The 23066-nt window shown below is 51.8% G+C and overlaps 10 protein-coding genes across 10 annotated transcripts; 4 read left to right on the top strand and 6 right to left on the bottom strand.

Moving 5' to 3' along the window:
- The first annotated feature begins 862 nt into the window (after positions 1–862).
- On the top strand, positions 863–3357 carry M431DRAFT_137662 (hypothetical protein). Its single transcript, XM_024912564.1, has 2 exons — positions 863–1490; positions 1562–3357. Exons 1-2 carry the CDS (start codon positions 1165–1167, stop codon positions 2952–2954), a joined length of 1719 nt encoding a protein of 572 aa, XP_024777868.1. The 5' UTR covers positions 863–1164; the 3' UTR covers positions 2955–3357.
- Positions 3358–3467: 110 nt separating this feature from the next.
- On the bottom strand, positions 3468–4838 carry M431DRAFT_479696 (hypothetical protein; the record flags this gene model as incomplete). Its single annotated transcript, XM_024915798.1, has 1 exon — positions 3468–4838. One exon carries the CDS (start codon positions 4836–4838, stop codon positions 3468–3470), a length of 1371 nt encoding a protein of 456 aa, XP_024777867.1.
- A 1049-nt stretch (positions 4839–5887) lies between these two features.
- M431DRAFT_479695 (hypothetical protein) lies at positions 5888–8591 on the bottom strand (the record flags this gene model as incomplete). Its single annotated transcript, XM_024915797.1, has 2 exons — positions 5888–8286; positions 8360–8591. The coding sequence occupies 2 exons, from the start codon at positions 8589–8591 to the stop codon at positions 5888–5890; spliced, it is 2631 nt and encodes an 876-aa protein (XP_024777866.1).
- Positions 8592–9139: 548 nt separating this feature from the next.
- M431DRAFT_505734 (hypothetical protein) lies at positions 9140–10311 on the bottom strand. Its single transcript, XM_024918680.1, has 2 exons — positions 10096–10311; positions 9140–9983 (listed from the first exon to the last, which is right to left on the bottom strand). Exons 1-2 carry the CDS (start codon positions 10289–10291, stop codon positions 9619–9621), a joined length of 561 nt encoding a protein of 186 aa, XP_024777865.1. The 5' UTR covers positions 10292–10311; the 3' UTR covers positions 9140–9618.
- A 298-nt stretch (positions 10312–10609) lies between these two features.
- Positions 10610–12234, bottom strand: M431DRAFT_517763 (hypothetical protein; the record flags this gene model as incomplete). Its single annotated transcript, XM_024920344.1, has 5 exons — positions 10610–11226; positions 11503–11640; positions 11687–11795; positions 11858–11924; positions 11988–12234. The coding sequence occupies 5 exons, from the start codon at positions 12232–12234 to the stop codon at positions 10675–10677; spliced, it is 1113 nt and encodes a 370-aa protein (XP_024777864.1). The 3' UTR covers positions 10610–10674.
- A 269-nt stretch (positions 12235–12503) lies between these two features.
- On the top strand, positions 12504–15262 carry M431DRAFT_505733 (hypothetical protein). Its single transcript, XM_024918679.1, has 3 exons — positions 12504–12935; positions 13003–14715; positions 14795–15262. Exons 1-3 carry the CDS (start codon positions 12702–12704, stop codon positions 15080–15082), a joined length of 2235 nt encoding a protein of 744 aa, XP_024777863.1. The 5' UTR covers positions 12504–12701; the 3' UTR covers positions 15083–15262.
- Positions 15263–15813: 551 nt separating this feature from the next.
- On the top strand, positions 15814–17284 carry M431DRAFT_3182 (hypothetical protein; the record flags this gene model as incomplete). The annotated part of the gene is made up of 2 exons (XM_024914279.1): positions 15814–16889; positions 16960–17284. The coding sequence occupies 2 exons, from the start codon at positions 15814–15816 to the stop codon at positions 17282–17284; spliced, it is 1401 nt and encodes a 466-aa protein (XP_024777862.1).
- Positions 17285–17603: 319 nt separating this feature from the next.
- M431DRAFT_3181 (hypothetical protein) lies at positions 17604–19202 on the bottom strand (the record flags this gene model as incomplete). Its single annotated transcript, XM_024914278.1, has 1 exon — positions 17604–19202. The coding sequence occupies one exon, from the start codon at positions 19200–19202 to the stop codon at positions 17604–17606; it is 1599 nt and encodes a 532-aa protein (XP_024777861.1).
- A 144-nt stretch (positions 19203–19346) lies between these two features.
- M431DRAFT_360596 (hypothetical protein) lies at positions 19347–19859 on the top strand. Its single transcript, XM_024914555.1, has one exon. It carries the CDS (start codon positions 19492–19494, stop codon positions 19765–19767), a length of 276 nt encoding a protein of 91 aa, XP_024777860.1. The 5' UTR covers positions 19347–19491; the 3' UTR covers positions 19768–19859.
- A 92-nt stretch (positions 19860–19951) lies between these two features.
- M431DRAFT_78444 (hypothetical protein) lies at positions 19952–21775 on the bottom strand (the record flags this gene model as incomplete). Its single annotated transcript, XM_024922696.1, has 2 exons — positions 19952–21115; positions 21179–21775. 2 exons carry the CDS (start codon positions 21773–21775, stop codon positions 19952–19954), a joined length of 1761 nt encoding a protein of 586 aa, XP_024777859.1.
- Positions 21776–23066: the final 1291 nt, after the last annotated feature.

Here is a 23066-nt window from a genome sequence, read left to right as displayed (position 1 = left end):
AATGGCCATCTGCATTTTTGGATCCTCTTTGACTCTCTCGATACGCTCCGTGAACCCCGTGTTACTCCAAATTTACCCCTCATTACAAGTACACGTTGATTGGGGATCATATCACATCATATCGAATCCCCCATAAACTAGATGCACGATATAGGAGAGCATCCTCTTCTCACCATGCTATATCATTTCTCGAGCTTCAATACATGCAAATGCACAGCATCTCCACCGTCTCTGCTACCTTTTCACGGCATGTCCGCCATTCTGCTTGTCCCAATCCAGCAACAAGACACACGGCCTCTTCCCAGAGCATGCTTCGGTATCCGAATTGGCCTAGCCTCGAGCAGTCTCTTACACGCAGCTCCACGCCAGTTCATCTTAGCATTTGTGCCGCCAGGATTTTTTCTTGTTAGTGTTTTTTTCTCGTGCTGCCTCACTGCAGCAGGAATGGAGCCCAGATGCATCTTTACCGCCATTGGAATCCAAAAACAAAGCACGAGTCGCGTGACGAAGCTCCCGGATTGTTGTAGTTGGACCAACATTGGCTAAACCAGACCCTCATCTACTTGACGCTATACCGCCCTATGGAGTAGCACATGGCAAGATTTTCTGTTGGTTCCATTGTTTTGCTTGTGATGCTGATGTAATGAGGCAATCAGCACTGCCATTTGCCAGCCAACAAGCCGAGCTGACCATGAAAGGGGTCCGGCTTGCGTCACTGTGAAGTTGCTGTGCCTCCGAAACCTTGGCGACAGAAAAGTACGTATCGAATTTGATCGCATCGTAATGGATCGTAATTGATTTGATTCGACACACTGCCAGCTTATTATTAGAACTACTAGTAGCTGTTTTGCACCTCCAAACTATTTTTTTTCAATTTCTTTCTTCCCCCTAATAATACACTTTTAATATTACACTTCCATCCCCCTAGCATCCTTCCTTCCATTCCATTGTTTCGGACTGCTTACCATTATTATTCCTTTATTTATTCCATCCTTCCATTTTCGCCTTCCTCTGTTTCTTCTTCTTTTACGTCGTCATCAATCGCCGTCGCATTCGCCTCGCCTATCTATTCATCTATCTATCTTGTTTGGTACGATTATTAGGTCATCGCCACGCCATCTAAACGACGACACCTTCATCACCACAGCCGTCGCAATCGCCACCATGATTGGCGCCTCAGAGCCCTCCGCGACCTCGAGGCTGTCTGCCTATCTCTCCAGATTAAACCCTGTGCCAGCTTTCCCCGAATACACCGGACCATACAAGGTCGGCACCCTCGACGTCGAGATTCCAGTCGACGATCTGCCTTCTCCGTCTCCGCGACCCGACAATGCCAGCGACATCCCGACGGTGCTGTTTCGAGTCTTCTATCCTGCAGTCGCTGGATCCAACGAGAAGCTCATCAGCTGGCTACCCGCACCGCAAAGACACTATGTCTCTGCTTACACCAAGTTCATGGGTGTTGGACACACTCTAGCCGAGCTCCTCTCGTAAGTCATAATCATAATTCAGAATTTACCCAAACCTTAACTTGAGCTCTCCTGACGCCATTGTCCAATAGATTTCTGCCTCGACATCTTCACTACACCTCCATTCCCGCTCACAAAAACGCCACTTTGGAATCCGCCAGTACCGACGACAACCGATGGCCAACCATGATCTTCTCCCATGGCCTAGGAGGTAGCCGAAACTCGTATTCATACATTGCCGGATCGCTTGCTTCTCACGGAATCGTCGTCATCTGCCCCGAGCACCGAGATGGAAGCGCCGTTACCTCGTTTGTTCGTGTTCCTGGCCAGAACGGCCGCTTGGCCCGAAAGGTCGTCCCGTACAACCGAATATCCCATGAGGTCACACCCGAGGTGTACGAGGCGAGAGAAGCGCAGCTTAGGATTAGACTTTGGGAGATGGGCCTGGTTCACGAAGCGGTTCTCGCCATGGATGCCGGCCGAGAGTTTACCAACCTCAATCTCACCACCCCGAGTCTCAGCCAGTTCGTCGGCCGCCTAAATGTCAACGACCCCGGCAGCATCATCTTTGCGGGCCACAGCTTCGGCTCCACCACCATGTACCAGTTTCTCAAGAGCACTTACTACGCCGATGTTGCAGAGGTCGCAGCCATGGAGGCGCCGTTGTTCAGACCCGCCAAGGACAGCAGCATTCGGAAGCAGGTGACGGAGAAGAACGCCACTATGCTCCTGGATATGTGGTGTCTCCCTCTGCTGGCCCCCAACTCGACTCCTCTGTTCAACTTACCGCTTCCCGTATACGCCGATGTCCCCTCAGCACCGGGAGGAACTGCGCTACTGGCTGTTGAATCGGAAGCCTTTTTCAAGTGGCCTGAGCATCTTCATGTCACGGCACGGTTATTGTCTCCCGATCCTACGGCCAAGGTTGTCACCCCGGCCATCTATGAGCGGCCTAGTGGTAACAAGCTTCCGGAGCCCAATTTCTTTTACGTCGGAAGCTCAGCTCATCTGAGTCAGTCTGATTTTGGCATTCTATTCCCACTCTTGACGAGGAAGATCTTCAACGCCGTGGAGCCCGAGCGTGCACTTCGCCTGAACCTGCGTGCGCAACTGCAGTTTTTCCGAGCAAACAACATTCCTGTCGCGCGGACTTGGATTGGAGATCTCATCGACGGTTCCCACATGGACAAGCTGGACTTGGCAAAGAAGGACGGCTCTAGCTCTGATGTGGCTGTCGATGGGCTCAACGACGACAAGGCCATTTTCGATAGAAGCGGACACGATGTTATTGATCACTGGAACTGGATCGACACCATTGGCCTAGGTGAGCCAGATGAGCAAAAGAACGGCCAATCGACGACGGAGCAGATTGAGCAGAGCGAAGAGCAAATGAAGGGCGAGTTGGAGCCCAGCGAACAACCCGCTCAGCCAGCCGCTATGAAAGGCGTCACTCTGCCCCAGGGCCACGGCTGGCAGGAGATTTAATCTCATGGTTGCTCAACGCCACTTGCCGACATGATGATACCCGATACCATTGATGATACCCGATACCAAAGGCACATCTCGTGCGGTTTGGCCGCTTGAGGGCCAGTTTGTGAAGAAAGTGTACCAACACATGCAAATATTTTGGTTTGTATTTTTTTTTTCTTAGCTGTCTTTTTATCTTCCCCCTTTTTTTTCTCTTTTCGTCTTTTGCTCTTTTTCTCTTTGGCCCGATGTATCTTATAAGTGCGGCTGCTTGGAGTTTGGTAGACATGTCTCTTTTTCGAGCGCTGATTTACAACTGGATGGATAATGACCGAGCGAACCTTTGCGGGCAACAAATGCCCTGACATATACATAGACCGATACATAGATATAGCATATCTAAAGCATTTCATTTTCTTTCATTTCATTTCATTGCTACATTCTTGGATATCTCATGACCCTGATTCTTCCTACGATGCGAACTAAATGAGCTGATCTAAGTGACGCCGTTCCCAGTAATTCTCCATATAATTATCGTCTTTCATGTCGTCTTCTTGAAGAACTGGACCCCCCGCCTCCATATCTTCTTAAGGCGTCGGCTAAGCCCCTCTCACATTCTTCTGTTAGATCGTCTAACTGAATCTCATATTCGTTTGTTACAAAATCGGCCACACGCCCCATAAATTCTCCTCTTGGACGATTGGTTAACCGCCTCTCATATTCGTCTGTCCAAAAACCGGTCACCCGCTCCATAAATTGTCCCTCCGGAAGATTGTCCAATACGGTCTCATATACTCCCCTTAAAGGACTGGAATGCCGGCTCTTATATCCTCCTCCAGATTGTTCTTTTGGACGACTGGACTTGTCCCTTGCTCTTCTAGGTTGTTCTTTTGGAAGATTGTGCCTCGGCGTCTCCCTTGGAGGATCTTGCCGCTGCCTCTCATCTCCCTCGTAGTATCGTTCGTCTGGAAGATCCTGCCACTGCCTCTCATCTCCTCTTCTAGATTTCCCTCTTGAAGAAGTAGGAGGATATTGCGTCGGCTCTTCCCTTAATCCGTATTGTTCTCTTGGAGGACTGCGCCCCCGCCTTTCCCCTTCTCGTCCAGATCGTTGGCCTCGAAAATTGTCGGTCGGTGTCTTCTCCTCTCTCATCATCAAATCTTTCTCCTTACTTGACCTGTCCCCCGTTTTAAACCTATCCCTCCTCCTTAGCTCCTCCTCCCTCTCAAACCTAATGTCGGCACCCTGTCCCATGGCCCAGCGAATATCCTCAGCCCATTTTTTAAAATCCCTGTCTCTCCAACCCAGTATGTTCAGCAATCTCTCCGCCTCCCACGAGACATTAGACTGTCGCGCCTGCTTTGGGATGCCCACGTTTCGTAGACTCGCCAATCCGCACAGCACATTAATTTTTTCAGATCTTCGTTCCAGGGGTAGGATACACCATTCTTTCGCGTATTCGCGCAAGTTCCGCCGTATGACATCCCTTTGCTCCTCGTTGACATCTTTCCAGTCAGATGGACTGGCCCTCGAGTTCAAAAGCCAATCTATCAAGATCGACACGGAATCGGTAGGTTTGAAGCAAAAGAATCGGTGGGAATATCTTCCACGTTCCTCAGAAGTGTGATGTCCACATTTTTCAATGTAGGCACCAGGTTTAATGATGTCTGGGAAAAGACCTCTTCGTGCTTTATCTTTACAGAATTTGTAGTCGTGGGGATGTGTTTCGACCTTTTCGCACCAGCAGCCCCATCCGGAGATGTAATCGGCGCTTGGGCTGCGAGGGTAGAAGCAGAGGTAGTGGTGCCTTTTGAAGTGTTTCGGGAGGCGTTCGAATACGAGGATTTCTAAGCCGATTTTGAGGTCTTGGTAGAACGTGTCACTGGCGCTTGAGCTCGACATTGTGATGTTCTTGCGAGTGATAGACTTGGTTGGTTTATTTTAGTGTTTCGTGAATGATGGATTGGGTTGGTGGGTTTGAGGGCAAGTTTTATGGAGATCTAGGAAGATTTAAGTATTTCGAGGGGATGTTGATGTGTGCAGTGATGAGGCTGTTCAGGAGCTGTTCAAGGTATGTGGTGAGGCTATTCAAGGCGTGCGGTGAAACTGTTCAAGGTATGTGGTAGCAACTGTTCAAGGTATGTTGTGACACTGTTCATAGTGTCTCGTGATGATGAGCGTGGTGATGGAGCCGTCGAGTTATCAGAGATGATCCATACGCAGTGATTCAGTAAACGATATCAAGCATGACTGTCCTACGCAACTGACTTATATATTCGCAATGAACAACTTGAAACTGGGCCAAGAGATCATCTCTATAACATCGAAAGACAAAGAAAGGGCAACTTTACAGCAAGACTACCAATCACAGAATCGTCAAGTAAGGGGGGTATACATCATCAAAGGATAATAACGAGGCAACTTAACAGCAAGAATCACCAATCACCAATCATAAGATCAAGTAGGGGAGTACACAGAATCACAAGATGAAGAAGAGGCAACTCTACAGCAAGAACTACCAATCATAGGGTCAAGCGGGAGGATAGTCAGCGTTAAAGAACAAAGAAAAGGCAATTCTACAGCGAAACCCACTAATTATAGAACCTTCAACTGGGCGGATAGGCAGCATCGAAGGACAAAGAAAAGACAACTTCACCAATCATAGAATCGTCAAGTAGGAGGATATGCAGTTTGCGTTTCACATTCATTAACCAAATCCCGTCCTACGCCTAGTCTAAAGAACACACATGAATCAAAGTCCAAATAATTCCCCCAACTTGAAAAACAAACTCCGCAATATAAAATCCAGAAGATAAAAATCCTCCCCATATGCCCCCGACAATTATATATAGTCATGAAAGTTTTTCATCCCTCCCTGATAGGAGATGTACCCATGAGTAGAAAAAGAAAAGATATCCTTAAAAATAAAGCCTTCGTTTCCAAATTCATAGTCATGGCCGTGTTGTTCCTCCCAGAAGCATCTCCTTGCACACCTTTAATCGTTCTCGCGCTTCGACAAGCAGCTCCGTATCTGCCTCTTCGAGAATGTCCACCATTACATCCAGCAAATCAGGTAAGCCCTCGTGTAAAACGGCTGATGCCTGCTCATCCAGCTCCGGTAACGCAGCCACACTGGATACGTACTCGACCATCCGCGCATAGCTACTATGTCCCAGCTGCGATGTCGGCAACGGAAACCCCTTGCCCGGCGGCCGTCCTAAAGCCTGCACAAAGGCCCAGATGGCCAAAACGGCGTAGTACATGATCCACGGCCGGTGAGGATCTGGTTCGTTGCGGACAGAGTACTGGATGGCGGAGTGTTCAGGGGGGTGCGGGCTGTTTCTGCGGCGAGGGTGAGGATCGACGACAACACGGTAGAGAAGCTTGAAGGCGTGCAAGATGGCGTGGCGTGTTGATGCCTGTGTTGACCAGGCGCTCATGCGCTTGATGACGTTGGAGTAGTCCCTGGACGAGACCTTGCGGCCGAGAAGACGCTTCGCGCCGGCGTACACCTGGCAGTCGACAATGTCCGCGTGGAGGCTGATGTGTGCTAAATGATACAGCACCGAAGCACTATTGATGGGCCCGTTGGGAATGCCGCGATGACCAGGGGCGTCAGAGATGGAGTCGGACATGGCGATGTCGAAGCTGCCCTTCCAGTTGTCAAACGCGCGCAGCAGCATCTTGCGCCAATTTTCCTGTGTCTCCATGGATGGCGTGCGGATGTCGAGCCACTTGAGGTGCGTCTCGCGGTGGTTCAGGTGCCAGCCCACGCTAAGCAGGCCCGAGATGATAATCATGCGTCCAAAAGAGTGCGTCTTGACCTCCTTGCCATGCAACGCGCTCTTAAGCCCATCCAGGAACGACACCTGCTTGACGCCGTACATGCGAAAGTTTGCGTCCAGTTGCCGCACTACGTCGGGGCTGTTAGCCGCCCATAGATTGTCGTCGCAGGGGAGAGGTAGCCGGATCTCGTGAGGAGCCATGTCGGCGGCGTGGCCAAACATGGCGGCGTGGATGACGTCGAGCATAAAGGCCGCAAATACCACGCGGTGCATTGACTCCGTCTCAGCCCATCGAGTCCACCACGTCCGAGAATCCAAGGCCATGTTTGGCGTCTGGCGATCGGGTCCTAGCGAATCTGGTTCTGGAGGAGATTCACTGCCAGTTCTGCCAATCAGGGGGCTTCCACGTCTGAGAAGTGTTAGGAAAGCAGGGTGGTAGATGTGCGCCCTCTCGTGCAGTTTTCGAGAAGAGTACAGCTTCTCGTAGAATTCGAGAAGCAAAAGAGCCTGCAGTACCCAAAGGCTTGCTGGCGGTGCAGAGTCGTCCGAGGTTAGAATCTCCCATCTCACGCATGAAATAACGACGTCAGCGAATGCGCCGTACTCGGAGAGCTGCCCCGTCATGTCACGGCCGCGCAATGAGGCGGCACCGAGAGACAGCATGACGAGGAGGAGCAAGACGGGGCATCGGTTCGGAGAAAAGGTGTGTTGGTGGATAATGGGCAGCCGAGGCGAGACATTGTCCCAAAACTCCTTGAGACAGTCTCTCATCATGTCGAGGTTGAGCGCCGGCATATCGCCGCCGCTTTCAAGGACCAGATTGGGCATCAACGGCTCGTACCTGGGCTGCTTCTTGCGGAATGTCTGGAACCAGTGAAGCAGTTCCTGGCGCCTCGATTCGGTGATCCAATCGTCGGAAGATGACTCAGAAAGCCGCTGAGGCTGGTCCATGGGCGACAAGCTGGTGAGGGATTCGTAGTCGTAGTGGATATTATTGTTGAAGGTAGACTCCAGTCCGCCCTCGAGGAATGGCAGACTCGCCATACTAAAGTCGCTATAGGTAGTCTGAGGGTCAAAGAGCCATGCGGCAAAGTTGCCCTGCGTCAATGAGTCGTCGGTGGGATATCCAACCGCGCCGAAGCCCACCATGCCTGAAGGCTCCGGTAGAGCGGTTGGATCCGCCGCGTAGAAGCTTGGCCGGTGCCGCATCATGTTGCCCGAGCGGTCGTCGAGCGAAGGCGCCCAGGTCGCGGCTTGGTGGCTCGCCCTGGTCATGCTGTGGCTCAGCGGCGCCGGAGTGGGAGCCGTGTTGGACTCGGGCGTCAGCAGGATGGCGGCATCGTGAGGCCCAGACGGCTGTTGTCCGTAGGAAGACTGCGGCGGAATGGCGATGGTGTGGCGGTCGGGGGGCGACTTGACGGTCTCGCCCGTGTCGAAGCTGGGGATGCGATTCCTGGGCGTGTACGAGGCCGTGTGCCGCTTCTTATGGCGCGACAAGAGATCGAGGCGCACAAACTTTTGGTCGCAGTCGCCCACGTCGCATCGGTAGATTTCCTTGGGGTTGTCTGTGGTGGTCGCAAACAAACAATCAGCCATCGGCCATCATATCACAACAATCATTGATCCAATTCAACTTACGGTTCAGCTGATGGCGCTGCAGGTGCTCGGCTCGCGAATAAATCTTCTCGCAGCCAGCATGATCGCACACGAACCTCCGCGGCGCGCCTTTGCGACTCGCGCGCTTGTAGCCCGAACCCGTATTGGAACTGCTGCCGCTACCGTTGACGTTGATCGTGCCAGCGCTGGATCCCGAGCTGGTGCGAGTCGTCGTAAAGACATTCGCGGTCTGTGACGACTCCATCCAGGTCATATATTCATTGCTGGCCCCCGTCGATGAAGCCAGAGTGCATGGGGGGAAGGTTTGCGATATGTTCCAGTCTCGTGTCGCCGCCTCTTGTGCAGCGAACCCCAGCAATCCAATCCGCATCGGCACTCTCCAACCAGACACACGAGGATTTGCTCAGAAGGGGTCCTTTTCCGTTCCGCGGGGACCAAGACTGGGGAAATCCCACGTTCCAATGTCCAACGTTTCCGGGGTGACCCCCACCGAGGCGGATTGCTGTCGAACAATCTCCAACTTTTGCTGGAGTTTTCGCCGCCACTTATCAAGATAGCCACTTTCTGGGGGAACTCGACCCTCTGGACCCTTATCGGTCAGTGGGGGTCACCGCCTGGCTGAGCCTGTGCCTCTCAACGCCTATCTTTGCCTGAATCCCTCAAAAGGGAAAACGGCATTGGACATTTCCAAAGCTCTGCCAAATGCCTCTATTCGAGCTAGGCCATCTATGTTACGTAGTATTGGCCGACTATTGGGGACTAGTCGCTCTGTCAAACACGCCTTGGCGCCTATTATCACGAGTACTATCGATTCTCTATCATGATATTGGGTAGGCATTCGGAATATGCTTCAATAATACGGGTCGATCAACATTCTATAATAGCCCATACTCTATACTCCGCAGTCCATGTGCCACGAAACCGTCCATCCTTCTTTTGCCGCTTTTACCATCCAACTATTCTCATGATCATAAAAGCTATCATGGCTTCGCACCAGTAACCTTGAGGATGATCTAGGCTCTCGCCTAAGCTCTGAATACGGTGTCACCCCAGATAAGTATCGCTAGATACGACTACCACCTTGGTGTAATCTTCTCGAACCCATTTAACTCAAGAGCCAAACTCTCTTTGAAATCTATCCGAAGCGATTCGCCACCCCAAGAATATACACGTATGGTATCCTTTTTTGCCGTTGCCGCGACAGGCCCATTCATATCGGCCTTGTCCCTTGATCTTTCGTACCCTGTTGCCAATGAAAATTTTCTCGCATTTCCCAAAACTCATGATGCTGTAGCCTCGTTCTCCTCCTCTGCGCCTTCTCCATCCTCAAGCTTGACCGACTCAACGGCGCCGTTCAGTCCACTCTCCTGGTTCTTCTCCTCCAGCATGCCCGCAGAGGCCAAGAAGAATTGCGCCACCTCATTGTGCTCGTTCTGGTAGGCCAAGTCGAGGGGGACGTAGTTTCGCTCGTTGGCCACTGCCGGCAAAGCGCCCTGTGCCATGAGAAGCTTGACGACGTCCAGGTGGCCTCCGAGTGCTGCCCAATGCAGACCAGTGTTTCCGTGCTCATTGGCGTCATCCAGGAAAGCCTGCTTCTCTTCCTTGGGTCTCTCATCAAAGTACTGAATGAGTTTGCGAACAGTCTCTGAATGCCCCGTCAGTCCCTCTCTATCCATGGCATGTCCTCATATCTCTTCAAGGGCGCATTCATGGCAGACTCTAGCTAGAGCCCAATGAGGATTTGTTAAATTTCTTACCTAGATGGCCATTTCCTGCCGCCATGTGCAAAGCCGTTGACTTGCCCTCATCCTTGGCGGCCAACAGGATCTCAGCTGGTGACACCTTCTCGCGCTCTGACAGGGTTGTCAGGGTCTCAACGAGATCAGCATCTTCGCCCACTCTGGCAAAGTACACCACGTCATCGATTTCGTCTTCTGTGAGGTTTGGCGCCATGGTGATGAATGAGTTCTCACTCTTCTTGGTTGCAAAAATGCATGTATAAAATTTTAGATCAATTCTTGCATGTGGAGGGGACTGTGCGGGTATCGTGCCCCGCGATTTTTGCACTGTGCTTTGAGTCCCGGGTAGGTGGGCATTTTGACTAGCTATCTCGAACGAAACAAGCTTGTTCAGCGTCTAAAAATCTGGTTTCACAAAGAAATACATACAAGTGTAAGTCAGACCAGGCAATATGCTTTCGGAGATCATCAGCCTCAAAATCTTTCCACATAGGCTCAAAACTACAAATATTCTCCATGATGAGTGATGAGTGTTGGAGACAAAAGAGTTGGGTGGTAATATCCTTCTCTTTGTTGCTCTCATTCCCTCAGATGTCTTCACGCCCCCAAAAGCAATTGCCCAATCTTAGTATCAAGCCATTCCGTCAAATTGCCTGCTTCATCGAGCCATTGTATCTCAGCCTTGATACCCATCATCAACATAACTTGAAGCTCTCGTCCAAGTTCGACGGCTGTAGAATCATCTCCAGAGTCTACAAGCTTTTTTAAAATTCCAACGGCGACGTTTCGATCTCGTGTTGTAAGGGCTGAAATTGGTTCACGACATTCAGTAGACGAGATGGAGGTTTTGGAGCCCGTGCTTTCCCTGGATGATTGGCCCTCCAGTAGCTGTAAGCTGTCCGGAGATGGTATTCTCAGCATATCAAGACGGCTCTCGCGCTCTAGGAGATCTTGCGATTTGATTCCTAACCAGCGTATTGCCGGAGCCGTAAAACCTTCAGACACAATCTCCGATTTGAGGCGGTAGTGGCGAAGAATATTGAGCCCATCAGGGTCGTAATCAGCCAAGACAAAGATTGGTATATGTGGGCAGTTGAAGCGAATCAGTTGCACAAACGAACATGTAAGCATGTCTGGGTATCCCTTCGCCTTAACCCCCCTGACGTTAGCTGTTATGATGATAGAGTAAACCTAGGGGAGACATGCCGTTATGAGGAGCCCTGGGCCAACACATGACGTTTCCCAAAACAGGCAAGAGGTTAAGGAACGATATATTGCCTTGGTGAGGTCAGTAAGAGGAGAAGCCTGTTGCACACTTATGCAAAGTACAAACATCTTTCTCAATAATCAGTATCCATCGGATGGTTTCGCAGTTGATGGCTGCAATGGACCCGGCTGCCGGCAATGCAATTCCCTTGTCAGGACGTTAGAGTAAGAAAACGGCAATGAATAATTGTTGCGAGTGAATATACGAACTACCTCTCCAGTAGCGGGACCAATCACTGTGCTGTCTTGGAGGCGAATACTCAGAGGCCCCAAGAAAACACCTTTGGAAGATGCAACCTAGACCCATTAACTGAATTCTAGGATCAATAATTATTCAACGTACAATGTTCAAGTCGTCACGTCGAACGTTGAGTGCAGAGGCAAGGTTGTCCACCAACTCGTCTACGGTTCTTTGCCTCACGAAAAGCCCTTGATGTTGGTAGAAAATGTGACTGTATCAAAATATTTTGGTTACGATATTGGAAGGTCAAGTCACAATGTCTCCAATACTAACCGCTTGGTCAATACTGTTCCTGAGACGAGAGCATCATGGGCGAGCTGCAGGATGAGAAGTATCCGGGCTTGAAATCACATAAGATGAGAAGTAGATCGCAAAATCAACCCGCTTGGGCAATGATGCGTACCAAACTTTGTGGCTTCCACAGCAGTCCTTCCTGGGAAACGGACCGTTTGCGGGCTATTTCCTGATCCTGATCTGTTGGACACAAAGTCGATGCTGAGCTCCTGTCCTTGGGCCACGCAGTCCAGAATAGCCTCCAGGATGGATTCGATGCGGGAGACGACTGTTCCAGCGGATGTCGTCATGGTGACCGGCCGGATGATTATCTGCCGTGCTTCTCGGATTGTTCTGTGTCCCGTTGGTTGATCCATGATGGATTCTGGAGGCTATCACAAGCCAAATGGACGCAGTGTCGGGGTTTTGAGCAGTCCGTGGAGTGTTGAGCGATGGCGGTGGAATCCAACCCGAGCAAGTGTGTGAGGCCAAGTACGAATACGAAGACGGCTGCAAGGGGCATTATCTGTTGACGGGCAGTTTTCTGTTGACGCTGGAGGCAGTTTTTAGCGCTAGCGCCCTCTGAAAGGGGATGTCGCTGCCACTGCAGACACAGTAATAGCGCTAAAGCAATGCGATCCAATGCCCGAATCAGACAAATTGCAGATGCTAACATCCAATTGATCAGGCCTCTTAGGTAATTGGAGGCCAAGCTCAAGTTTGTTGGTTCCCTTCGCATGTGAAAGCTCAGGAGCGACTCTCCCCTCGCCATTATAAATCATTCAACTGGCCTCCGTTGCCAATCGGCCATTCACTATTCACTCCACGCAACTCTCCTGTCAAAATGGCTACTGCAACAGGTCGAGATGCTGGCGGCAGCGCCAAGTCTCGCAAGCGTGCCTCTGATGATTCCGACAACTTCCCCAAGCGCCCCAAGCTGGAGGCCAAGACAGACCTCACACGATGGAGAGTCAAGGACGACGACAGCCGCCATACGTGGCATTATCTAGCTGACGACAAGGCAGCGGCAGAATGGCCGCAGAGCTATGCCGAGAAGTGGTTTCTAAACTTGCCCACGGTATGCCTTGCCCCTCGATTGAAATCGAATTACTTGCAGAGCTGATACTGATACGGCGTTGCACTAGGGTCTACCTACGCTCCCAAAGGCCGAGACGCCGCTCGAAGCTGCTCAAAATGGCCTCACCTTCTTTGAAAAGCTTCAAATGCCCTCTGGCCACTGGGCCTGCGAGTATGGTGGTCCCATGTTCCTCCTCAGCGGTGTTGTCATCGCCTGGTATGTCACCAAGACACCAATTTCCGACGCCTACGCGACCGAGATCAAGAACTACCTCACCGCACGAGCGCATCCCGAAGACGGCGGCTGGGGTCTACACATCGAGGGTGAAAGCACAGTCTTTGGCACCGCCATGAACTATGTTGTCCTCCGGATTGTTGGCGTCGATCCCGAGGACCCTGTCATGATCAAGGCCAGGGGAACTCTGCACAAGCTAGGCGGCGCACTCAACGCCCCTCACTGGGGCAAGTTTTGGCTCGCAGTGCTGGGTGTGGTGGACTGGGATATCGTGAACCCTGTGCCCCCCGAGATCTGGCTGCTCCCTGATTGGGTCCCGATTGCTCCCTGGCGATGGTGGATCCATATCCGACAGGTGTTTTTGCCCATGGGATACTTGTATTCCAAGAGATGGAGCTGCGAAGAGACGGACATTACTCGGGCGTTGAAGCAAGAGTTGTTTGTACAGCCTCACGCCGAGATCATCTGGGCTAGTCACCGAAACGACATTTCTGCCATTGATAATTACCATCCCAAGTCATGGCTGCTCAACACGATCAACTGGGTCCTGGTGAATGTCTACAACCCCTACCTCCGCTTCAACTTTCTCAAAGAGAGGGGAGAGAAATGGGTTAGCGAGCTTGTCGACATGGAAGATGCAAACACTGAGTATTCGTGCTTGGCCCCGGTGAACGCGCCGATGAATACGCTCGTATGCTACATCCGTGACGGCCCTGACGCATACAGCACCAAGAGGCATATCGAGAGGCTGGAGGAGTACCTTTGGGTAAAAGACGAAGGACTGCTGTGCAATGGCACAAACGGCGTCCAGTGCTGGGACACCTCCTTTGCCATCCTGTCCGTGGTCGAGTCTGGGCTGCATACAGATGAACGGTGGAAGCCCATGCTGTTAAAGGGCCTCGAGTACCTGGACAGACACCAAATCAGGGAGAACTGCAAGGACCAAGAAAAGTGCTATCGACAGCCCCGAAAGGGTGCCTGGCCGTTTAGCAACAGAGACCAGGGCTATGGTGTGAGCGACTGTACTTCTGAGGCTCTCAAGGCCGTCATCTTGCTACAGAAAACGGAGGGATATCCGCAACTTGTAGACGACCAGCGAATCTTTGATTCCGTGGACACGCTGCTGCTGTACCAGAACGACAACGGTGCCGTCTCATCCTACGAGGCTAGAAGGGGTGATGAGTTGCTGGAGCTGCTGAACGCAGCCGAAGTGTTTGGCAGGATCATGATTGAATACGACTATCCCGAATGCACAACTGCTTGTGTCCAGGCCTTGTCTCTCTTCCACAAGCACTGGCCCGACTACCGAACCAAGGATGTCAAGCTGTTCATCAGGAGGGCCACCAATTGGATCAGGACCAACCAGAAGTACGATGGCAGTTGGTATGGAAGCTGGGGGATATGCTTTACTTATGCCTCTATGTTTGCCCTCCAGAGCATGAAGGCGGTTGGAGAGACGTACTCCAACAGCCAGATCTCCCGAGCAGGCTGCGATTTCCTCATTTCCAAACAGCGTGAAGATGGCGGCTGGTCTGAAAGTTACCGGGTGAGTGGCCACGTCATCTCGACGAACAACTCGTTTGTTTTTACCGTATCCTTGCTAACGCATATTCTTAATTCTTCAGGCGTGTGAAACCATGAAATATTCCGAACACGAGTCAGGATCCCTTGTGGTGCAGACAGCCTGGGCACTCATTGGGCTCCTGGTGGCAGAGTATCCGGACGTGGAGCCGATCAAGAAGGGTATCCGCTTGATTGCGAGCCGCCAACAGGAAAACGGCGAGTGGCTGCAGGAGGCCATTGAGGGCGTGTTTAACAAGTCTTGCATGATTTCGTATCCCAACTACAAGTTTACTTTTACCATCAAGGCGTTGGGGATGTTTGCAAAGAGATACCCTGATGAGAAGTTGTAAGCGGATGAACGGACGCATGCATGGAAATATGGATGTATGAGTTGATGATTACGATGCTCTTTGTCTTGAAGCTAGGGATTTATGGTACCTTACCTATCTATCAGAGTTTAATACCGTTAAAGTATACCTACCTTAGTACTTACCTAGGTAATACCTAATTGAAGCCATTTGCACTGCCTAAAGCGTCTTTTCTGTGCCTTTCTTTGAGTTTCTCCGGCTCTCTATCTGAAGGCTGCCATACGCTTTAGATACTAAGCTACCAGTGTTGCCTGTCTGCGGGACTCGTTCTATACAACTTTACAAAACTATGTACACACTGTTCATGTATATAATGTTGTTTCATTAATCTATCTATGGTAAATTTCAAGATAGATTAATGCGTTTATTCCTTCAAGAACAATTTGTACATATTCATGTTTCCTTGGCATCACCGATGCTTCTTTGTGTCTGATTCGCCCACCCCAGCAAACGCAGAAGTGGGGCGCCGAAGTGCATTGAAGCTTCCACGCCTCACCCCACTAGAGCTTTAAACTCCAACTGCAACTTTCCTCCCACCATACTTAAACTTGCTCTTCTGCCACTCACTACCTTTCACCTCACCCTTGGCCGCTTTTTATTTCCAAACCATTCTCTTACGACGGGATTGCATCAACAAGCAAAACAAACCCCCCAGCATCTTCAAGAACCAGAAATCCTCGCTTACTATTAAACCTACTGCGCCATAGTCGACCATGTCATACGTCACTATGGCCCAGCAGGGCCTCGCTGCCGTGGACGCAGCCAACTGGGAAGAGGCCCTCAACAAGCTCTCCTTTGCACTCAAGGAATCTCTCAGCCCAGTCTGGCTGATTGCTCGCTCAAAGGCCCTGGCCGGGCTCGGGCGACCCCAGGAAGCCCTCGACGATGCCGACCTCGCCTGGCACATGGCCATAGAGCGTAACAAGCGCGAGCTCATGGCGACCGCTCAGTACCGTCGCGGGGTGGCCTTTTTCCAGCTCAAGCAGTACGCCAACGCCGACTACTGCTTTATGCACTGCATGAGAATCATCAAGGGTGGTCCAGCGGTGCCTAAGGAGGACCCCGGCCTGGAGTTGGTGGATGAGAAGGGTTTCTGGACCGTGACGGCTGCCGAGGCACTCGCTGCTGCTCGCTACGATGATATTGGCAAGAAGGACAGCACGTTGCAGGGGGAAAATCCATTGGCTGCGGCGGCGGCAAACAGGCCGCACTTTAGGGAATGGCGGATGGCTAGCAATATGCGAATCCAGGCCCTGTCGGCCATGGAGAAGCTGCCGACGGATGACGACGCTAGGAAGCTGACGACAACCATGGTTCCCGAGAAAAAGGGCCTCGCCGACCACCAGTCTTCCAAGGTCGGTGTGGAGGCTGCCAAGGTGGAGGTTGCTAAAGCTCAGACTGCAAAGACGGCGGAGGTTAACAAGGCGGAGGTCAAAGCAGAAACGCCTGCGGTTCCCAAAGACACCCCGCTGCGGTTGCAGGATTTCCAAAGCAACACACAGATGTCGGTTTCGATTTTCTCAAAGGGTGTGAACAAGGAGAAGCTTCAAGTCCAGTTCCTCGAATCCTCGGTTCGTCTGGATCCTCTGGTCTATCCAAACGGTGACGAGAAGGAGTTTGAACTTGACCTGTGGGGAGAAATTATTCCTGCCAAGTCCCAGTATACCGTTACACCTAACAAGGTTGAGCTGAGCTTGGCCAAGAAAACACCTGGCAAATGGGCAACCCTCAAAGGTGATGGATCAGCCAAGCGAGCACCAGTCTCCAGTCCTCAGGTCGTGGAAACAACGTAAGTTTTTATGTGGCATCATCGTGTTGACCTTGGTATATCACTGGCTGACATGCTGTCACTGCTCTAGTTCCGAGAAAGCTCCAGTTGTAGTTCCCGCTGCGGCCCCAGCTGCGGCCCCAGCACCAGCTGCGACACCGGCGTATCCCACATCATCACGCAGTGGTCCTAAAAACTGGGATCAGTTTGGGGCTGACGAAAATTCAGATGACGAGAAGGATGTTAACCTCTTCTTCAAGAAACTGTACAAAGGCGCCACCCCTGAGCAGCAACGGGCCATGATGAAGAGCTTCACGGAGAGCAATGGAACTTCCCTGAGCACGAACTGGGACGATGTCAAGGGTAAGAAGGTCGAGACTGTGCCTCCCGAAGGAGTTGAGGCAAAGAAGTGGTAGTGATCGGTGCTACCAGATGAGAGGTGCTGAATGGATCGGACAAGCTCTGTTATTGGAGGCTTGCGACGAGATGTAGGAGCATTAGTTTTTCAATTGTCATGATGCACGGCGCACCAAACGGAGGGGAAAAGGGAATTTGCTTTTGGCTGTCTTTTTACGTTGCCACTTCTAGGTTGCTTATGAGAGATTATGTACACCTGAGGCTATAGTAGGTAGTCTCTATATACTCTTTCTACGTTTTACATCATGTTTATTTTTTTTGCCGTGTTTTTTATCTGGCATCTCATGTCATATACAACCATCATCGTCATCATAACAGTCAGTCCTCCAACGCCGGATCAATCTCCTTGATCCTCCTTACAACATCCTCATGCCACTTCGTCTCCCTCAACGCCTTCTGCGCCAGCGCCGGCGCCCACGGCCTCTCCCCACGATACTTTTCCGCCAATCCCTTGGGTATATGGGCTGCCCTCGACAGAAAATCCTCGGCGGCAATGTACGCTCCCCTGAGCCACCTCGCCCCTCCGCCAGCAGCGTCAAAGGCATTGCGGCCGTGCAGCACGCGCAGGTTGTCGAACAGCACACACTCCCCCGGCTCCATCTTTTGCTCGTGGATGGCGTCCCGGTCGTTGATCAGCGAGGCGAAGATGCTAGCGGGCTCGATCCAGCGGCGGATGTCCTTGACGGGGCTGAGGTAGCGGCCCTGGAAGGGGGGCGACCAGAAGACGTTTGTGAAGCCCGCGTCGTTGCCGTCGATGACGCGGCGCGAGGAGAAGTAGTGATAGCCGTTTTTGCCGTACTGGTAGGGGACGTGGTGTTCTGCCAGGGGGGCCATGCGGTGTCTCGTGAGGAACGGCCAGAGGAGGCGGCCGACGCGCTCGCCGTCGCTGAAGAGGGATTCGCCGCCTGCGCAGGAGTTGTCCATGCAGTGCAGGACTTGGATCATGGGCGGCGGGTCGAGATACAACAAATCCTGGTGCAGACCGAGAAAACCGCTCGTGTAAGCGACGTTTTCGGCGTTTGGTTTCGCGCGGACGTCGAATGTGCGGCCGTAGAATGTCTCGCGGATGTTTGCGATGCGGGTTGTGATTCGCACGATGGAGTCTTCGTCCCGGGGCACGTTCTTGAGGTACACCAGTCCGAAGCGACAAATGTCGATGATGACGTCCCAAAAGGCCTCGCTGTCGTCCTTCATGAACTCGGCGTAGTCGATGCGCCGGACTTGCTGGGCGATGGTCTCGCGGTCCCAATATACGACTCCCGTACGACGCAGGACAGATCGTTGACGAGGCAGTGTGACGTCTTCCATGCCTTTTCTCTTAAGCGACAAATCGACGGAATCCCACGGCAGAAGCATGACGTGAGGCTTGCTTTCATCTTCAACAAACCGCGGGATGTCGCGCAAAAAGGTGATTTCCAGCCCCTTTTTCGTAGGCTTGACATTCTGCAGGCCGATATCCACGGGGATCTCGACGGAGGAATACGTCTTCTGGCCGGATGAAGTGTCTCTGCACCGCGGACAAGCGCAACTATCCCTCAACGTCGCCGGCTTCAGCGCCCGTCTCCCATTCTCCGTCTCCGGATCCTCCACAAAGAGAAACCTGTCCGTCCAAGCAACCTTCGTGGGCCCCCTCTTGGCCGTCTCATCGAGGAAAGTGAAGCGCTTGGCTTCCCTCGGAATCTCCAGCTTAGGCCAGTACCGCGCCGCCGAAGTCTGCTGTGGCCCAGCTTCCTTGGCCAAGATCCTTCTCTGCTGCGGTCTGTATTCCGTCTCTGATTCTGGCTTCTGCTGCTTTTGTCTCCTTGAAGAGCCGTATGTCGCTGCTGTGTGAGCGGTGCGATAAGCCACGGCTTTAGTAGCTTGAGCCTTTGCCGATGCCGCGGCTCTGGCCCGAGAAGTGCGAGCCAGGGACAACATGGCTACAACAAACAAAACACTTTTCGATAACGAAGGAGGAATTAAGTCGCTTATGCCCTCTGAATGTGCCAACGTAATCACTGACTCGAGAATTCACTTGAAGTCGAAGCAATTGTGAAGTCGCATGGTCTGGCTGCGCTAATAAGAGCGGGCGAGTGGACCGAGGCACAATCCGCCTGACCGAGAAGAGCCAAGCTGTTGAACCAAGCTGTTGCTGAAAGAGCATGAGCTTTCGTGAGAAGCATAACAGAGAAATGAGATGGAATAATTATACAAATGTTATTCTATAATGATTGATGTTCTTTTTTTTTCTTTATTTTTCTCTGCGCTATTGATACTATTGACACTTGTTTCCACATATCTTGTCCGTTCATCAACATCTCGTCTTTATTATCCTCCTCGGCCCAAGGGAAGCCTTCTATCACTTGACAATCCGTGGCGTCTGAATCACATGCTTCAAAAGTACATTGGGTATAATATGTGTCAATTTTCGATATTCAGCTATTCAGAAATGCTACCAATCAATTTAGGTTTCTCTTGGACATTGCGCCAACTCTTTGTTTAAAAATGCACCTGTGACTTGATCCAGATTCGTTCCATCGTTTCTCGTATACATTACACATGTTGTCGCCGACGTGTATCCCATAGCATTTGCACATTCGATAAATTCCCCAAGTATCGCCGTAATGTTACACACAAAGACACTGCAAAGGAAAATGTAGAAATTGAAATAGACGTCAACAGTCCATTCATCGGTTTCGATTGCTCGACCATCTCTTTACCATGACCTCTCTGACCTTGTACAGCTTCATTGCCTCCGTGATGCCGTCCTTGAGCGCTTCTTCAAACTTGTGAGGAGGCGGCACATCCACGTAGATCAGCACCAAACTCTTGGTGACGTGGGACAGGACTCGTACAACGCTATGCAGCCATGACCACGGTTTCCGGGGGCCTTGTTTGCCCTCCTTTTTCCACCAAGCATCTGAGTACGAGGGGATCACAATCAGTCCAAACTCGGCATGGTCAAACACCGGTCCCCTGGCGTACAGCAGCCAGTCGACTCCGAATTTGATGCCTGCTCGAGGGACCCACCCCAGAGATCGGAAATGATGGTACACGGCATAATGGACGAGGAATCCGTCATCGGGCTCGAGGTCGGGCTCGTCTGGACCGTTTCGGGGAGGGAAATAAGAGTATTGCCGGAACAGATTAAAGAGGTCTTGACGCGACAGCACTCTGCCAGACGCAGGATCCGTGATTTCCAGAACCCCAAGGCCAAAAGAGAGGAAAAAGGCCTCCTCTGGCATCAGTTGGAGGTGCTCCTTGTTGATGATGGGATCTGACACGAGGACGCTTGCTGACGGCAGTTGGGACAGGGGTTGGCTCATCGACTTGTCATTGCCGTTGGCCTGGGATGGCTGGGAATACAACACGGGCGGGGAGCGGTTGGGGCTTGGGGGGTCGGAGGCTTTGTACGTTGCCGATTCCACCGTGGGAGAAAATCGCACGCTCTTTCTGCGTTGCAACGTCTTGTTTCCCGTGCCATCACTCGATGAGATTACAGATCGGTCGTCTCTAAACAGCTCTGGGGTCTCGGTGGCGATGGGAGTTCGGGGCTCCTCGGACTCATCAGTAGACGAACCGTGGTTGGAAGAAGACTGAGTCAATGATCCGTTTGCGTTATTGATGGGGGCCACATCAGCATCTGCCTTTACTTGCGTAAACTTGACAACGTCGGCCGCCGAGTTTGGCAGTGCCAGAATCTGCAGGGGACCGACAGGTGCAAGAAACGGCAAAGGCGCCAGAACGGGCTCCTGCCGTGATACGATGACTACCGCTGAGTTTGGGAGTGCGAGGAGCTCTAACGGGCCAACGGGTGCAAGGGGGAGCTTGGGAAAGTCTGAGACGACAGCCTCCAGGGCCTCCTGGGCTTCTTCAGCTTCTTGAGCCTCTTGGGCTTCTTGCGCCTCCTGTACCGCTTGTTTTGCCAGACGGCGAGCTTCAGCCAGCCGCTCCTCTTCAAGCTTCGTCTTCAATATGGCTTCTTGTTCAAGTCGCGCACGCTCCCACTTGGCTTGTGCTCGCTCATCTCGCCTCTGCTGCGTGAAAATCTCGCTGACGTGAACTTCCTGGAGTCCTCGCTGAACCTGCTCTCTCTTGAGCCAGTTCGGCTCACTTCGACTGAGGTTGCCCTTGCCATAGAAGCCTTGCTCCCACAAGGCCCTCATAGACTTTTCATCTTTGATGTGTACAGAGATTGTCGTCTCAGACCAGACGCCATGGTGGACAACGGCAGGCTCTACGGGCGGCGGCCGGAAAACCTGACCCAACCATGCGTAGGCGACATGGACCAGTGAGATAGGGTTGTTGGGGTAGAAGGCTGGGAGGGGAAAGGTTCGGATGGGTGCAGGCAGCGCGTATATCTGGTGGATGGATGGACCTCGCGGTTGCTGTTGTGCAGCTTGCGATTTGGCCTGGGCCTTGCCGTTGGCCTGGGCTTGGGGTTGGGCTTGGGGTGCAGGTGAAGCCTTGCCTATGGAAGGGGGCTCAGTATGAACTTGCATCTCAGCCATCTCGGACTGGGCTCATTTTGGCCTGGACCTGCAGGAGCTTTAGTCAGTTTTTGAAGCTCCAAAATATGTATAGCGAGACAAGGTGATGAGAGAGAAAGGATTTTCCCAAAACTGTATCAGATACCGTTGTAGTCTATAATCAAATGGCAATCACAGAGGTCTCCAAATGAATGGTCGCTCTTTGCACAAATGGTGATCATCATAACAGCAAGGGAGAGGGAAAACTCTGCTGTGTAACCCGTGGATGAAGACGACGAGCATCAGCTCTCCTTCGCCCGGGCAGAGCCAGAAGTAGCAACTTGAGCAAGAGTACGTTCAAGCTGAAGCAAAGCTCCCAAGTTGAAACAATTGGCGAAGCGCCTTGATGCGCATCAAGATAGAAAAAAGAAAAAGTATTTCGACTCACCTGTCTCAAGGCATGGCCCGGCAAATAACGACGCTTCTCTTGCTAAATGAGTCCAACAGGATCTCATCCACGGCCGTTCCAGAAAGGTAATGGAGACACTCTACCAGCCTGGGAACTGCGAAAAGAAAAGAGTGTCGAGACGCAAGAGGGAAGCTCTTTTTTGTTTGCTTTTTTTCCCTCTGCTTGTGGGTTTTTAAATCAAAGAGAGGGAAATTTTTCTGACTGCAGGGGATTTTCGGCGGTTGGTCGGAGAAAGTCGCAAAACTGGATCCGAAGCGGATGCCTGGGGCGCCAGGCGTCAAGAATGCGTGACCTGAGTGGCTGGATGCAGCGACGGGCGACCTTGCAGGCGGGCTACCGGCGGCCCAGGGCGGGTTTCCAGGGCACTCAGGCACCGCAAAAGCCCTGCAGGATGCCCTAAAGGTCGTGGCCCAATGTCATCAATCTTGATTCAAATGCCCACATGAGAGGTGTCATCCACATCAATGGGACCTGTCCTAACTTGTCCTAATAAACCTCCACTGAGTGGTTTTGATTTTGACCCGGTGCGCTCGTTGATTTCTATTTTAGGCCGGGCTCAGTTCCATCACATTGTTTAGAGCAGTTTCAAATGCTGCTGTGACGCCCCGGGCCTTCCGACAGGTGATGATGGATTGATGCAAATCAGCATCCAGAATCACACCACTTGCCGTGCCCCTTGAGTTGAAGGAACCTGGATGTACTGCACTCTGCATATACATACATGTGGCTGTGTGTGCATGTTGGAAGCAAGGTACAGTAACAAGAATGGACTGGATATGTACGAATACGCATGTGATTCTTGGTTCTCGCCAGCTTCAGCATCAAGTCTTCTCCTTTTGGAGCGTTTTTCCCCAACTCCCCGCT

This window comes from Trichoderma harzianum (assembly GCF_003025095.1).
Source record: "Trichoderma harzianum CBS 226.95 unplaced genomic scaffold M431scaffold_3, whole genome shotgun sequence".
Taxonomy (NCBI): domain Eukaryota; kingdom Fungi; phylum Ascomycota; class Sordariomycetes; order Hypocreales; family Hypocreaceae; genus Trichoderma; species Trichoderma harzianum.
The sequence above is the reverse complement of the archived record's forward strand: the minus strand, read 5'-3'. Positions and strand labels throughout refer to the sequence as shown.

Excerpts from the sequence above, each read along its gene's own strand:
- M431DRAFT_505733 (XM_024918679.1), top strand. The coding sequence starts at position 12,702 with ATGGCTACTGCAACAGGTCGAGATGCTGGCGGCAGCGCCAAGTCTCGC. Across the intron at positions 12,936-13,002 it reads GGTTTCTAAACTTGCCCACG|GGTCTACCTACGCTCCCAAA; the intron begins GTATGCCTTGCC and ends GCGTTGCACTAG. Across the intron at positions 14,716-14,794 it reads GCTGGTCTGAAAGTTACCGG|GCGTGTGAAACCATGAAATA; the intron begins GTGAGTGGCCAC and ends TTAATTCTTCAG.
- M431DRAFT_360596 (XM_024914555.1), top strand. The coding sequence starts at position 19,492 with ATGATTGATGTTCTTTTTTTTTCTTTATTTTTCTCTGCGCTATTGATA.
- M431DRAFT_505734 (XM_024918680.1), bottom strand. The coding sequence starts at position 10,291 with ATGGCGCCAAACCTCACAGAAGACGAAATCGATGACGTGGTGTACTTT. Across the intron at positions 9,984-10,095 it reads GGCAGGAAATGGCCATCTAG|AGACTGTTCGCAAACTCATT; the intron begins GTAAGAAATTTA and ends CGGGGCATTCAG.
- M431DRAFT_137662 (XM_024912564.1), top strand. The coding sequence starts at position 1,165 with ATGATTGGCGCCTCAGAGCCCTCCGCGACCTCGAGGCTGTCTGCCTAT. Across the intron at positions 1,491-1,561 it reads ACTCTAGCCGAGCTCCTCTC|ATTTCTGCCTCGACATCTTC; the intron begins GTAAGTCATAAT and ends ATTGTCCAATAG.